General features: G+C 35.7%; 2 protein-coding genes across 2 annotated transcripts; both read right to left on the bottom strand.

Annotated features, from left to right (window-relative positions):
- Positions 1-602: 602 nt before the first annotated feature.
- Positions 603-1,380, bottom strand: LOC107820052 (zinc finger BED domain-containing protein RICESLEEPER 2-like). The gene is made up of 3 exons (XM_016646260.2): positions 979-1,380; positions 825-888; positions 603-742 (listed from the first exon to the last, which is right to left on the bottom strand). Exons 1-2 carry the CDS (start codon positions 1,376-1,378, stop codon positions 842-844), a joined length of 447 nt encoding a protein of 148 aa, XP_016501746.1. The 5' UTR covers positions 1,379-1,380; the 3' UTR covers positions 603-742; positions 825-841.
- A 77-nt stretch (positions 1,381-1,457) lies between these two features.
- Positions 1,458-2,320, bottom strand: LOC142179328 (zinc finger BED domain-containing protein RICESLEEPER 2-like). The gene is made up of 2 exons (XM_075249018.1): positions 1,811-2,320; positions 1,458-1,760 (listed from the first exon to the last, which is right to left on the bottom strand). Exons 1-2 carry the CDS (start codon positions 2,318-2,320, stop codon positions 1,458-1,460), a joined length of 813 nt encoding a protein of 270 aa, XP_075105119.1.
- Positions 2,321-10,162: the final 7,842 nt, after the last annotated feature.

Here is a 10,162-nt window from a genome sequence, read left to right as displayed (position 1 = left end):
TTTCAAGCTTAAAATGTTAAAATTCATCATAGATACAAGTTTAGGGTCCAAAAACCTTACCTCCTCAAAACCATCTTGAATTCCCTCTTCAATTTGTTCTCCAAAGCTTTCTCCCGAATGAAATATGGTGAAAAATCACTCAAAATCACGAAGGGCCAAATATATATGTTCTGCTCTGCGGTACAAAATCTTGCACCTGCGGTCGCAGGTGCGCATCTACGGAATCCACTTATCCGTTATAGGACCACACCTGCGATCACAATACTGCGCCTAGGGGTGTGAATTCGATTTATCGATTCGATTTTGACCCTTATCGATAATTACTTATCGATTATTGATTTGTACATATGCTTGTCGTTATTGTTTCAATAAGGTTTCAATTTTTTCGATTTCGATTTTTCAATTTTTGGGGCTTATCGATTACACCAATAAAAAAGTTTGCGGGATTCCACTGAAAGTATATCGCTATAAGCACGCCTAACTAATATGGATAAAAAGAAGCTAAAATAAGACCAACACCATTTATAACATAAAAATTGTGTCAACAAGCACATGCAACGAAACTAAAGTAAGGGATCAAATGTATGTCACCAACACTCCAACTGTATAAAAACAAAACAAAACAAAATACATCATCATGGCTAATTCTGTTTTCCATTAATTTGAACTTCATTCCCTTGAGCTGTAAATATGATCATTCCTTAAATGTGGTATCCCTTGCTGAAAGTCCTAACCTTTAAACCTGGAAGAAATTAAGAAAAATATTAAGAACTTTGTAATACATCACATTCTTTTACAAGTATTATTTAAAATGGAGAACTTACATAGCAGCTAACAAACTCTAGCAAACATCGTTGGTGGAAGCTTCTTTGCCAAGATGAGTAAAATCTAATAAGAATATATATTAACAAGTCAAGCAATTAATATATTATTTAACTATCTTAAGCAATACAATAAAATTAATTAAAATATACATACCTTCCTCGAGTGTCTCGAGAAAATCTAAATCTTCCTCAACATTTACAGGAAGCGATTCACTCCGAAGCCAATCTTGAAGGCACACTAGAGTTTCAACCAATTTAGGAGTTAATGAACCCCTAAATTGGTCAAGAATACGCCCTCCGGTACTAAATGCACTTTCAGATGCCACACTTGAAATAGGAATAGCAAGCACATCTCGAGCCATCTTAGCAAGAATAGGAAATCTAGGTGAGTTCACCTTCCACCAAGCCAAGATATCAAAGTCCGGTCTTTCATTTTCAGGATCTTCTGCAAGATACTTTTTCAATTTTGTTTTAGAATCTACACCTCCACTTGCAACTTTATGTTTCCTTATTTCATCTAAAAGTTCACCTAAACCAGGAGTTGAAGTTTCCATTGTGCTGAATGAAAAGTTTGGCAAAGAGGTAGACATTTTACCACCAATATTTTTTGAAACCGATTTAGAGACATACTCATTAAACAATGAACTCATATAAGTATGAACCTCTTTCAATAATTTTCCCTTCATCTCCAAACATCTTCTCAAGTACAAAACTAACAGTAGTAAACTTGTAGCGAGGATCCAAAACACAAGCAATGAAAATCATTTTGTTCATTTTTTTTGGTTTACCCCAATACTTCTCAAATTTTTTCCACATACTTGATGTCATCTCACTCAAAAGTTCATCTTCAGTTGTTATTAATCGATTTAAGTAAATAGCAACTTGACCAATTTCAAGAAAATGGGCATTTGATGTTACATAAAGTGATCTGGACACCTTCAAAGTTAGATTATAAAATATTTCAAGAAATTGTGCAATTCTCTTACATCATCCCGATCAGTTCTTGTAAGCATACCTACAGGCTTTCCATCTGAAATAGCATCAAACATAAGATAACGTGACAAGCCGGTATCACGATCAGAATATTCTTTAATTGCACGCTCATATTCAATAGCCTTGCTCAACATCAAGTAGGTGAAATTCCACCTTGTAGGAACATCTAAGCATAAAGACTTCTTGACAATATTTTCACTTTCACAACATTCCTGAAACTTCCTCAACCTAGCAGGAGACTGTCTAATATATCTGACTGTACATCTAACACGAGCAATAGAAATACCTGACTCTTTTAAACTATTTTTCACAATAAGATTTACAATATGAGATATGCATCTCACGTGAAGGTGTTGACCATTCATGGAATTGGTTCCCCAATCATCTAATTTATCAGACAACTTCTCCACGGTCACATCATTTGAACTAGCATTGTCAACTGTGACAGTGAAAATCTTTTTCAAACCCCACTCACGCAAATAATCAATAATACACATTGCCATATCTTCACCTTTATGGCTAGTAATTGGAGAAAATTTAATAATTCTTTTATGCATAATCCATTCACTATCAATCCAATAGGCTGTGATGCACATATAGTTAATTTTTTGAATAGAAGTCCATATATCAGTGGTAAGACTTACTCTTTGACTTGTTCCTTTAAGAAACTTCATTAATTTATTTTTTCCATATTACAAAGAGCAAAACAATCCCGTGTAACAGTAGTACGGGAAGGAATATTGCCACGACCCAAAATCTAATCATGGTCGTGATAGCGCCTATCGTGTTACAAGGCAAGCCTATTTCCCAAAATATTACTACTAATTAATTTTAAGGATTTAATAAAACAATACCAACATTCAAATTTCTCATAAACTAAATCAACTCTAAATATAATTAATATAAAAATACGGAAGCTAGCCCCAAACATCGGGGTGTTACTAAGTCATGAGCGTCTAAAACTATAAACTAAGATATATAAACCGTTTAACTGTCCAAAAGCAGAAATGACAAGAGGGGTAACAAGGTCCTGCAGATGCTGACAGCTACCTTGCAATCTCCACAGATAGCCGGCCTGAAATCAACTATCGCCACGCTTAGACCTGTCAAATGGGCCGGGTCGACCCACTAACTGGCCCATGTAACCCATTAAAATTGACCCATTAACCGGCCCATGACCCACGAAACCCTAACCGGACCAACCCATTAATTTAAGGGGCCTGGGCCGGGCTATAATATTTTGACCCACTAAACCGGACCAGACCGAAATCGGTAGCTGACCCACAGGCCAACCGGCCCGGACCAGTTCACATATATATATATTCAGACAAGTGGTAAAAAATTGAATCCAGACATTGAAGAAAGAATATAGTACCAAACACCATGAGACGTCATGTCGAAATAGTCGAATTCCATATGATTTAGACTACTAGTTATAGTCGGATTCCATATGTTTCTCAAGCCTTAATGTTAATATAGTATGATTTTTCTTTCATTTTTATTCTAACTGGCTCAAGGAGATGTAGTAATTTCAAATTTGTATGTATGTATAAAGTTTGAAATTTCTATGATTTATTAATTTTTAACTTTTTTAAATTAAATTAGATCTAGCCCATTAAGGCCCGGGTTACGGGTCCGGGTCGGGTCAATATGTTTTGATTAATGGGTCAAATCCGGACCGGCCCCTATAAGAAAGTGAACTGGACTGGCCTGGTTAAGGACCCACAGGCCAAGAGTCGATGGGTTCGGATCCGGGTCAGGTCGACCCATTTAACAGGTCTAGCCACGCTCTAACTCACCTAGTTCTGCACATAAAGTGCAGGGTGTAGTATGAGTACAACCACCTCAGTAGTAACAGAAATAATTAAGGAACTGAGTAGTAGTGACGAGCTAAGTAAAACAGTCCAACTATTTATTTTTATAATTTACAATAAACATGAATAAACAAGTAAATTCCATAATTCAGTAAATACCACAAAGAGGTTAACAGGTAAATGCAGTTGTTGATACCCAATTTTCCCTATATATTTTTAATATGCAAAATACCTTCAAAATAGAATATATATATATATATATATATATATAAGCATGTCCAAATATTTTATTATTTTTTCATAGTTTTTAAAGGTTTTTAAATCAATCTATTTCCCCTTTTTTATCCATAAAAAAACCCAATAGTTATTTCCAAAATTATCATTTTTTGGTGATTCATTTGTTGGACTTTTATATCTATTCTAAAATATAGCTAAGATAATTTTTGCATATTTTTACAAATTTATTTAGTATTTTTAAGCTAAATTGCATATAATTGCAATATTAGCCCTTTTAAGATTTAATTGTGTTTTATATTCATAAAATTAAGTCATGTATTTTTAAATTGTTAATTATATGTTATAAATCATTTTAGTTCTTTCAATTTATTTTCAAAAATTAATTTACTATTTTTCATAATTTTAAAAGGGGAAAATTAGCTATTTAAATAATAGCCCAATTGCATTTCAATTGTAGCCTAAATCTTATCCCAACTTAAACCCAATTTCCCGGCCCAATTCCCATTCAAACTCGACCCCTAACCCAATTTAAACGACCTAACCCGGATTCCCAACCTAACCATTTTAATTCTGGTCGTTGATCATTTAGATCAACGGCCACCATCCTCCCTTTCCATTTTTAACCTTAAACAATCCCTTACCCTACCTTATTCTTCACCAAACGCCGCCCTTGAATCCCTCTTCTCTCTCAACTTTCTTTGAAACCTCTCATGAACCCTAGTTGCCGCCATCTAATCCCACCTTAATCCACGTCAACCCCTACCTAATCCATGGCCTCTCATGATTATTTGAGATATGTATCAACCTCCTATGGCTCCTAGGTGCTTGTTTCTATGGTTTCATGGACAGACCTCGAGGGAATCTAGTCCAGTCCTTACTCAACTTCTGTTCATGGCCTTTCTCTGGCCATCCATGACCTTTCTCCGGCCATTCATGGCCTTTCAGGGCAGATCCTTGACTTTCCTGGTTAGATCGGAAACTTTCAAGGTCTTTCTCACCTTTTCTCGGTTTTCCGAAACCCTAATCTTTAAGATCTTTCAATTTTCTTTTAGGTCTACCTTAGATCTGTACTTACTATGAATTTCTTAAATGTTTTCTCGAAGATTCTTCAACTTTTCTTTCAAAATGACTCTTCATTTTTTGGATTGGGGTTTCTCTTAACCTCTCTCTTAAAGATCTCTTCTCTGATTTTGGTGTTGTTTCATGATTTTGCTATGTTACTTGTTTATGTTTTCCTTCTACTTGAGTCAGCATGTTAAAAACCCTAGTTCCTTTTTTGTCTTATCCGAGTTCTGAAATTGTTTGCCTAAATGTGTGCTTATTTTATTAAGTTCTTTGTTTCTGACTCTTTTATCCTTATTTGGCTTATCTGATTTTGAGTTCTTATCATCTCTAAAACTCGACTACTATCGAAGCCCTAATTTCTTAAAAGGGGTTTTTCTCACTTATTACTACTGTGAGACCTTTACTTGTTTCTGATTTCTCTTACTTGATACTATGTTCTTCTTCACTATTGATTCTATATGAATACTTGACCTACTTGACTACTAAGCTTCAAATATTTTTTCTTACTATTGAATCCTATCTTATTTCTGCTACTACTGTATTTTTGTGCTATCTCTTTTGCCAATATGTTTGGCCTCGCATGTCTGATGTTTTTGTTCGCTCTATTTATATGCTGAAGTTTCTTCCTTGATTGATCTTGATCTTGTGACTGATTACAGAAGTTTTTCTTTTATGAATCCTAATTTCACTTGCCTATTTAAAATTAATTGATTCCTTTCCCTTTACTGTGATGTTTTACCTTGCTGAATCCTTTCCCAAAATAAACATATTTTGTACTTAGACTTGATTATTTACTTCATGCTTTTACTACCCCTTATATGGCAATAATCAATCTGTCCCCAAACTGATTTCTTTCCTTAATTAAGCCTGCTACTACCCGTTAAACAGTGATTCCTTAATTAAAGGGAATCACTTGTGTTAATTGATTCTGACTTGTGATTGTTTTCATATTTGTGTTAAGACTTTACTTATTACCTTACTTTTCACTCGTTTTCAAAAACTATAAATACCCTGCACCCCTCTTCTTTAAAACACACGAACAATCTGAGTTAAGAACACACACTTACACTCAAAAACTTTCTTTCTTTTCTCTACTACTACTTGTGCTACTGCTCTATCTAGCCGGCTGAAAGCCAAGGTTAGACTGTGGAATCTTGCTTATTTTTGCATTTTGCTTCTCTACTGGTATGTCCTAGTTAATTTTCAAGCATCAACAACAACATGTTTCTTTAGCTGTTTCAGTTTCTTTCATTCTTGTCTACTTCTGCTTATGTTTCTACAATCAAGTTACATTACTAGCTTGTGAAATATGTTCCCTTCCCCTTTTAAATTAATGCTCTCCTATGTGTATAAATCCCAAACCCCACATCCCCTCTATCTGTTTGTGTTCTCTGGCTGGTTTGTGGGCATGTCAGCATCATCTATTGTTGTGCATGACCAAACCTGAACCTTTCTGGGGTCATATGTTTCATGCAATGTATTCTCAAAACCCCTGACCCCTTTGTGTGACTGCTGATTCTGTGTAGTTTGAGTTTTACTACTATTGTTTTCAAATCACCTTTACCACTTACTATTTTCATTCCAATTTTAAATAAATCTCTGTATTCTGCACTTCCACTATATTCTTAGAACCTAGGTTCTGTCCCTCTTGTGTGAGCCTTGCCTTGGGACCCTTGAGCTCCCTCTGAACTTGGACACATAAGGGTTGGCCCTTCCACACTGCACTCATCTCTGTCTGATTACGCAACCTGGGTGTAAGCACTACCCGGGGTCCCTTGAGACCCTTAGGGAACTTTGACACCCCAGGTATGAGAAAGGCTTTGAACATCATTGGCATTTGAGGTGGTTTATTCCATAACTCAGAGAGGAAATCAGAATCAGGCTTCCTATGGTTATAAATTCTTATTTTGTTTTTCTGGTGTAATTCATTCATTTTTGGTTTGTAATAATTTGTAACAAATTTTGAGGGTTGGCTAGTAAAAAGGGATGGGTGATTACACATGCTTTAGCTATTAGAAGGGTAGATAACATGCCTATAAGATCTATTTTAATAAATTTTGCATGTTTTAATTCCACACTTAGACACCATGCCTATAGTATCTAAATGGCTATAATCAGATATCATGCCTACAAGGTTAAAATCAGCTTTGAAATTAGATGCCATGTCTATAATATTAAAATCAGTATTTTTATAGAAATCATACCTATAGGAATCTCGTTGTAAATCCTGCCTGCTTCATTTCACGTTCAACTAGATACCATGCCTATAGGACCAGAATCAGCCTTTAATAGTTAGATACCATGCTCGTAGGAATTAAAATCAGCTATAATAGAAATCATGTCTATAGGATCGGGAACCAGTTTAGTTAAAAATCAGTTTGACTTGTACTGTTCTGAATCAGTTTAAACAACCTACTCCTTTTATTAATACGGTTTAGTAAGCATGCCTATAGGATCCAAATCGCTCGTTTAAAACTGTTTACTGCTTTGCTACACTCCTAGTTAGTAATAGGCATCATGCTTATAGGACACCACCAATACACACTTAGGCAAGCCTTAGGTAATAAAAACAAAACTGAATCCGCTTTTAATTAGCAACTGCTACAACTAGCAGGCAGGCCTGATTCGGACTTTTTATCTGAGTTATATAATAAATTGGTCTGCTTCAACAATTAAAATACCCTGACTTAGTACTTTAAATTCTGACCCTACTGTATTTAAGTCATGCTATTTATGTGCATTGTCTGCGGAGGAATATATGAGCCTCTTAATTGTTTATATGTTTCTCCTAATATGCAGTCCTACGTGTTTTGTATGTCGCCTTAGCCTTTTACCTTTAAAACCTAAGATCAGCCTAAAAATCCTCCCTCTCATAGGAATAGTAGTCCTAATTTCCTTCAGAACTGATAGGAATAGGATGGGTAATAGCATGCAATAGAGATCGAGACCAATTCACGCTTTAATACCTTAACAGGGTGGGAAATGTAGATATGGATATGATGATTGGTGCGCTAATACCACGTGTATCCCCTGTTTTGAGGAGTGTCATACCAGGTATCGCATTGATGTGATCCATATTATAAATAAACCTAGGACCCCCCTCCTTTTCTTTTCTCAGGTACTTGTAGAACTGTAACTCCTTTTCAAAATTCGCCTTTTAATAATTGTTTTCAAACTTTTATGTGTTCAAACTCAAATCTCCTACTATTTGAGTCTATACTTGTCTATCTGCTAATTGTACAAAATTCACAAAAAATTGTCTGGCCGGGAACCACACTAGTGGATCCTGAGGGGTGCCTAACACCTTCCCCTTAGGATAATTTCAAGCCCTTACCCTATCTCTGGTTATCAAACAAATTTAGAAATGAACCATATAGGTGTTTTAATGCACCTTAAATCATTAGGTGGCGACTCTTCAAATGCAAACCCTGTTCCCAAAAGGAATGAGTTGTCCCATACCCAAAATGTCATAAACCCGATTTGTCGATGCGAAGAGGGAAAAAGGGGGTGCGACAGCAGCCACAACAAAAGTAAATGCAACTTCACAACAATGTCACTCCATCACTCAGCACTCGTACTCAGCACTCCACACTCAACATTTAACACTACGCGCTCACTGGGGGTGTGTACAGAATCTGGAGGGGCTCCCAAAGCCCAAGCGCTAAGCACGGACAACTTACGTGCCATCATATCAATACCTGAATCTGCACGGTCAACTCACATGCTACGCGGACAACTCATGCGCTATAGTATCAATACCTGAACCCGCACGGTCAACTCACGTGTTACGCGGACAACACACATGCTATGGTATTAATATCCTCACAACCAGGCCATCGGCCTTACTCAATCATGTACCTCACTAACCTCACCATCATCAACAAATAAGGGAACACAACTCATATCAAGTATCACAACATGTCAGCAAATAATAGAGACTGAGGTAAACATGTACAATAATTTCTATGACTTAGTATAAATAATGTGAGTATAAATAAAGCCTAAGCATAATCTCTAACTTGAAGGCAGATAAGTTCAACAACAAGTAACTACGTAAACAAAGATGATAGCCATTAGGCCTCACAGTCTTACGGGACGGACCAAGTCCCAATCCCTCGTGGTGCACACCCACACGCCCGTCACCTAGCGTGTGTATCACCACCAAAAAATCACATGATATCAATTTCTTCGGGTATATACCCTCAAAGCCAGAGTTAAAACTGTTACTTACCTTAATCGCGTAAAATCCTACACCGGGATGCTCTCGTCCCTCGACTCAATCTCTAAAAACTCCGAATCTATCCAAAATATTGAATAACACGTCCTAATTAGTCTAGGTGGATAGTTTTCATAATCTCAGGACAAGTCAAAGTAAAAGTCAATCTCCGATCCAATTAATAAATAATTTGTACACAAACACGATCAGCAGTAGTACTTCCGAAAGTACCGAAACAGAAGCTCTATATGAACTAAGCCATGACTTATACTATATAATTGTTTCACTTTATTGCCATCATCATTACTACAATAATTACGTAAATCATTGGCATAAGTATTATGTTTCCTAAATTCAAAAATGATAGAAATCAAAACTGGTGAAATTGTATCACCATAATTCTTTTCCATGGTAGAGATTTCAACCAAATATTTCTATTTGCATTATTCATATTACTATGCAATCATGGATGTTATTACTATTTTCTTCATACTTTCTAATCATTACTACATTACTAGTTAATTAATGCCAACAACCAAGGAAAATAGATGTTCTATGTCTTAGTGGAGGCTTTGAAAGGAAGGGTTAGGAATTAGTTCTAAATTATTGAAATATTATTATAAGGGTACATATAATAACTATCCTCTGCCAAAAAAATTCAATTCCATGCATACCATTGTACAAAAATTGATAAAGTACCTGATTTTATAGCCCTTTCCTTCCACAAAAATTCCGCTAAGAAGCTTTTTAAAGGTTAGTCAACTCCCACTAAATATTTCCGCCGTCACAATGCCCTCTTTGTTCTTCCCTATATTATGGTATCTCCTAATGAAACAAGGAACCAATATTTTCCCTATATAAATTTCTAAGTCATAAAATGTGTTGTGCATCAGATGTGGGTTTTGAGCCCACTATTTATTCATATCCTATTTTTATTAATATATTTGTAACGTAGGCCCACTATCTATTTATATAATATAGTACCTTATATATATACACGTAATAAAGCCCAA

The sequence above is a fragment of the Nicotiana tabacum genome, chromosome 3, assembly GCF_000715075.1.
Source record: "Nicotiana tabacum cultivar K326 chromosome 3, ASM71507v2, whole genome shotgun sequence".
NCBI classification, from domain to species: domain Eukaryota; kingdom Viridiplantae; phylum Streptophyta; class Magnoliopsida; order Solanales; family Solanaceae; genus Nicotiana; species Nicotiana tabacum.
The sequence above is the reverse complement of the archived record's forward strand: the minus strand, read 5'-3'. Positions and strand labels throughout refer to the sequence as shown.

Bases quoted from the DNA above. Each gene is read 5' to 3' on its own strand.
- LOC107820052 (XM_016646260.2), bottom strand. From the start codon at position 1,378: ATGGAAACTTCAACTCCTGGTTTAGGTGAACTTTTAGATGAAATAAGG. The intron at 889-978 runs GTATGTATATTT...TATTCTTATTAG, and splicing joins TCTCGAGACACTCGAGGAAG to ATTTTACTCATCTTGGCAAA.
- LOC142179328 (XM_075249018.1), bottom strand. From the start codon at position 2,320: ATGGCAATGTGTATTATTGATTATTTGCGTGAGTGGGGTTTGAAAAAG. The intron at 1,761-1,810 runs GTAAGAGAATTG...CTAACTTTGAAG, and splicing joins CAAGAACTGATCGGGATGAT to GTGTCCAGATCACTTTATGT.